General features: G+C 30.1%; 1 protein-coding gene across 1 annotated transcript; it reads left to right on the top strand.

Annotated features, from left to right (window-relative positions):
* Nucleotides 1-309: 309 nt before the first annotated feature.
* Nucleotides 310-2,440, top strand: LOC130674693 (uncharacterized). Its single transcript, XM_057480103.1, has 6 exons — nucleotides 310-665; nucleotides 730-1,102; nucleotides 1,189-1,382; nucleotides 1,529-1,694; nucleotides 1,761-1,960; nucleotides 2,062-2,440. The coding sequence occupies exons 2-5, from the start codon at nucleotides 778-780 to the stop codon at nucleotides 1,937-1,939; spliced, it is 864 nt and encodes a 287-aa protein (XP_057336086.1). The 5' UTR covers nucleotides 310-665; nucleotides 730-777; the 3' UTR covers nucleotides 1,940-1,960; nucleotides 2,062-2,440.
* The last annotated feature ends 3,447 nt before the right edge of the window (nucleotides 2,441-5,887 follow it).

Genomic DNA, 5,887 nt, shown 5'->3' with positions numbered 1-5,887 from the left:
CTAGAAGTGGCAGTCATTCTACAATACATGGATTTTAAAAATTGCCATTATGGTCTTTAAAAGTGTCTCAATACGAAATTTTTTTAACTTTCTTAACATAATATATAAATTCTATTCTCTAAATTTAAAAGTTCGTCTTAAGTCTCCCGTGTAAAAAAAATTGTTGAAAAAAGGTTAAAAAAGTGTTGATTATTCTAAACTTCAAAACTTGACACAATGACGACCTTTTTTCAAACGATTTTCAAACTTCTAAAAATGCACAGAAAAAAAAAATTGATTATACTACAAATTAACATTTTTCAGTATCCAATTCGTTCAGAAAAAACGGATTTTGAACTATTTTTGACCATTTTTCGTTTAATCTTATCTTAATAATATTAGGACATTTATGATTTTTCCCCGGAATTTTCAAAAGTTTAAAAAACGTTCAAAAAAACTCCAACAATTCGATCAAGGATAATTCATTAAGGAGTTCAACTGAATCATTGCCAAGTCCCGTATTACAATCACAAAACATCGAAAGTCCTCAAAGTTTTAGTGATATTGTTATTGATGAAACGAATAATATTGCATCCAATCAAATTTCTCGATTGGATTCATCTATTTTTCAAACAACATCTAGGCTTCTTCCAGTGCCAATTTGCCAAATTTCAGCAAGTGCTCAAGTATGTTTATTAATTTTTAAATTTATGATTATAACAATTTTTTTTTCAATTATATCTTTTTTAGATCCCTCTTCAAGAATGGCTGAAGAAAACTTTTATTGGAAATAATTTGATGGCAATTTATAACTCTAAAAGTTCTTTCATATTTACGGATACTAACAGGAACGATCTTACACATTTAGTCCTTGATCGTGAAAGTGATGGTTTCGTAGTTAATCCTCCAATTAAACCAGCACGGTTTATTGAATTAGCCCATGGAATTGTTCAACTCTTTCCGCGAGAATTAGTGGGTACCTACTATACACCTCATGTCAATAAAACTCAGTTTTCCAAAGGAATTACTGCAAAAGGAAAATTGCTCTATCACCATAATTTTCGGAGAGCGAAGCAACGAAAGGCTTTAAAATTGTTAAAACAACAAAACCAGGATGTCGTTTGTAAATAATTTTGTAAACATTAATGATTATATTGCACTTGAAATAATCATAATATAATACATTGCATATTTGTATACTAATTTTAGCTCCTGAGCATGCAGATGAAGAATTCAATGATAAATTAAACTTTTTATACGAGCATTTAGAACCTTGGCCTGAGGTAGTCGCTAATTGGGAACACACATATGAAACTCAGCAAAAAATTTTAAAAAATTTAAATGATATTAAAGCTTATTACAATAGATTTCCCTGCTTAAAGCAATCTTTGGGATATGAATTGGTGATTATATATTTATATTTAACGTACATTTTGTTCTCACATCCATACATTTATCACTTTTGATCAACTACTAAACAATAATGTGTTTTGTTAACTAAACAATAATGTGTTTTGTTAACTAAACAATAATGTTTAAATTCTTACAGCTTAAAATTGATTTTGAAAAACGATTCCCAAACAAAACTACTTGTTTACGTGATAAATGGCCAGTTTTTAAAGATTGTATCATTCGTCTCTTGCAAACAACTCGAACACCAAAAAATTCTATGTTGGCAAACATAGTTACAGCTGATTTACCAATTCTACAAGGAGGTAGGTGTAGTTATTTTTTAATTTTTCAAGTTAATATATTTGTATTTTAATTCAATTTCTTGGTAGATGCATTAGATACAACAGTTTTGTGGATTTTATCTGCTATGCTAAAAAAGTCTACGCCTATGTTTCAAGATATCACTCCTGATAAGCCAGCTAAAAGAGGTCGAAAAAGTAAACATATTTCAGGTGATCCTGAGGAAGAAAACTTACAGTGGAATCCTTCTACAGCTGAAGTGCAGTGAGGGTTTTTGTTTCATGTTGAAGTAAATAATTTATTAATCATGTATCTAGTAAAAAACTTAGTTTTACTTTTTTTGTATATATTCATTCAAGATTTTCTATTAATCTTATTTTTTTCTTTTAGGCAATGAGTGATAAAACTGAGTCAATTGATCGTGTTAAGCGATTCATGAGCAAACGTAAGATATCGTTTCAACCACGACCAATAATTACTGGACCTCTGTCAGAATTACAATCGATTGAAGTTATTGTTAATGACACATTTTATAAAGCTAATACTGCACTCGATGCAGTAATAATTTCATTCTACGTATTTTTTGCACTGGATATTAATTACCCACCAGAAGCTCGGTCAACATGGTTGTTAATTCAAAAAGTAATTTTTGACATTCACACAGCCGAAGACAAGAATATTCCACTGGCATTAACGACATTAATTGGAGATATAAAAGTAATTCAAGAACAATTATTTCCAATAAGTCCGCTTTAAATTTTTAAGCAATAGCATAAGCTTGAAATAATCAAAAAGTATAATTTAAGTTAAAAAATTTTTTTTTTGCATTAACATACATTTTTTAGAAATTAAGATTATTTGCGAATATTATATTTATAAAATTTGAGTTCTTTAAGGTGTATTACTTATATTAAGATAACTAAGATTTTCTTAATTCGACTTTAATCTAGATTAATTTTGAAACATTAAAATCACTAATAATATTAAGGACATCACAAATAGTATTGTTTAATATTCCGAATGGTATTGGTTATTTCTTCGGTGATATAAATTTACTTCATAAAGTAGAATAAAAAAAGTCTACATTTTAAAAACTGTTAAAGGAATTATATCTTAAAATTTTTAATTATTCTAAATTAAAAAAAAAATTTTTTAAAATGGTAGAGATTCGTTGTTCATGTTCTGAAATATGTAGCAGTATTGAAGATTTTTTATCTCACTTTCGTTGCCATAAGAAAGATTTAAAATTAAAAAATAGTTATTTTAATTGCTTGTCTGATTGTAATCGACAGTTTGATAATTTTAAATCATTTCGAGCTCATTTAAAAACACATAAAAAGGAAAATCAGCGCGAAACGGAAGAATTTAAGCAAGATAATGATGATTCTTTACATTTAGATGCGCCACTATTAATTAGTACTGATAGTAAATCCAATCATTTCGAAATTGACAATACATTTCTTTCAAGTATCAATGAGAATTTTAAAAATGATACTACAACTGAAAACACAATAATTTTTAATCACGAGTCCGGTACCACATCCAATGATAATTCATGGCGCGATATGTGTTTGAATTTGCTCGATTATCCCGCCACTCATCAAAACTATCGCTTGTCATCAACATTTAACTTAGCTCTTTTCGAAGCAGCTGAAAAATTTGTTTCTAATTTACAAAACTTGAAAATTCCACGGAATGTATTGCAAGAAATGTTACAACAAACACAAAGCTTTTTAAATAATAGTGCTTTTACATATTTACAAAATGAAGTTATGTCATCTTTTAATGACGGTGAAATTGATAATGACAAAAAAAAAGAAATTGAATTAATGTTCAAAAATATACAAAGTCCGTTCAAAGGATTTGATACAGAATGGCAAAGACTAAAAAAATATAAAAGTACTAATGCTTTTATATCACCTCAAGCTGTTGTAGTAGAGGCTGATTCGCAATTCAGAATAAAAAACAAAACAAAAACTTTTAACCGTGAAGAAGCAACTATACAATATATACCAATAGATCAAGTTTTAAAACGCTTTTTAGAGCTGCCATCAGTTTTAACTCGAATAAAATTTTATGCTGAATTTTTGAAACACCAAGATAAAAATGGTATTGTTTCTAATTTTGTCCAAGGAGATTTGTGGAAAAAAATCACAAACGGTTCAAATAAACAATTTATTCTTCCTTTATTTATATACTGTGACGACTTAGAAACCAATAATTGTCTGGGCAGTCATGCTGGTAGTGATGGAAAGCTAACTGGTGTCTATGGTGAAATTGGGTTATTACCACCTGAATTCAAAACGAAATTAGACAATATGTTTCTGATACAAATTTTTCAATCAATAGATAAAAAAATTTATGGCAACGAGGCAATATTTCGACGTATAATTGATGATCTTAAAAAATTATCGGAAAAGGGAATTGAAGTTGAAACAGCTGAAGGTGTTGAAATAATTTTTTTTGAGTTGGGTATATTTTTGGGTGATAACCTCGCCATGCACGAATTGCTGGGTTTCGTTACCTCTTTTTCCGCTACGTATCCGTGTCGTTTTTGTGAAATTACAAAGTCATCTTTACGTACTACAGTCTCTGAAATTTCCAATTTAATTAGAACTAGAAACTCTTATGATAGAGCTGTTGAATTAATTAGTGGTGATCAACATGTCCGTGGTATAATTGAGAGGTCCATATGGAATGATCTTCCTCATTTTCATGCAGTTGAAAATATTTCCGTTGATTTTATGCATGATTTCCTTGAAGGAATATGCAAAGTCGAATTAGTTAATGTAATACAGTTACTTATTGCTCTAAAACTTATAAGCTCTGAAACATTAAATAACAGAATAAGCGCTTTTGATTTTGGTGAGAGTTGCAAGCAAAATAAACCTCCAGATATACCGCTTGATTGCATAAAAAATTCTAATTTAAAATTATCATCCGGTGAATGTCTTTGCTTAATCCAACATTTGGGTTTATTAATTGGCGATCTCATACCCGAAAATAATCTTGTATGGCAAGTCTATACATCTTTAAATGAAATTGTTCACATTTTATTGGAAAAAGTTCATCATCGATCTACCTATGAGCTAGTCGATACACTCATAACAGAACATTTTGAATTATATCAAAAGGTTTTTAGGAAACCATTTATAAATAAACATCATCATGCACTTCATTACCGTAGAGTTTTAAATTTAACAGGCCCTGTTTCGAATACTTCTTGTATGAGAGGGGAAACGTAGAATAAATATATAAAAAGTCTTGCCAACTTGTCTCTATGTAAGAAAAATGTACCTTACACAGTAGCTTTGCAGCATCAAGTACAACAGTATAAATATTTTTCGTCGTATTCAGACAAAATTTTTGAACCAATTATGCGATTAACTGATTTTGCTGTAACTTGTATTGAAGGGTATGAATATTTATCGACGCAATTAAATCCTATTATTGAAAGTGGTATAAAATTATGCAAATGGGTATCTCACCATGGTGATAAGTATACCCGTAATGTAATTATTACTGTTAATAATATCGACAGACCGCAATTTTTTAAGATTGTTGAAATTTTGCTAGATGTCTGCAAAAATATCATTTTTTTTACAACTAAAGAACTTGACGCTGATTTCGATGCTCATTTTCAAGCGTATGAAATTCATAATGATTTTATAAATTGGCATCTCATTTATTTGGATCAAGCTGATGGCACGTGTTCACTAACACATCAGCCTAATGGCAAAAAATATATATGTTACCGACCATAAGCTATACTTTTAATTTTTTTTTATTATTTCTTAATATTAAGTTAAAAGTAAAAATCATGTTTTTGCATTTTAAATAAAACATTAATAACTTGTACTTACGATCATTTTTATTCAACAAAAACCTTGTATGTAAGCATTTTTTATAAGCATCCCTCGCAGATTTGAATCACGGTGGAAACACCGTGGAAGTGTAAACACCGTGGATCCACCGTGGGTTTGTTCCATTTCACCACCGGGTATACACAATGTATCCACTGTGATTACGCGGTGTATCCACCGCACTTTAACGGTGGCTTTGTGCTATTTCACCACCGTGGTTCCACGGTGTATCCACCGCGTAGTCACAGTGGAAACACCGTGTATACACAGTGGTCAAGCCACCGTGGAATCACGATGGATACACCGCTTAATCACAGTGGTAAAATGGAACAAACCCACCGTGTTTCCACCGT

Source organism: Microplitis mediator, chromosome 9, assembly GCF_029852145.1.
Source record: "Microplitis mediator isolate UGA2020A chromosome 9, iyMicMedi2.1, whole genome shotgun sequence".
Taxonomy (NCBI): domain Eukaryota; kingdom Metazoa; phylum Arthropoda; class Insecta; order Hymenoptera; family Braconidae; genus Microplitis; species Microplitis mediator.
Note: the sequence above shows the minus strand (reverse complement) of the source record. Positions and strands in the feature narration are given on the sequence as shown.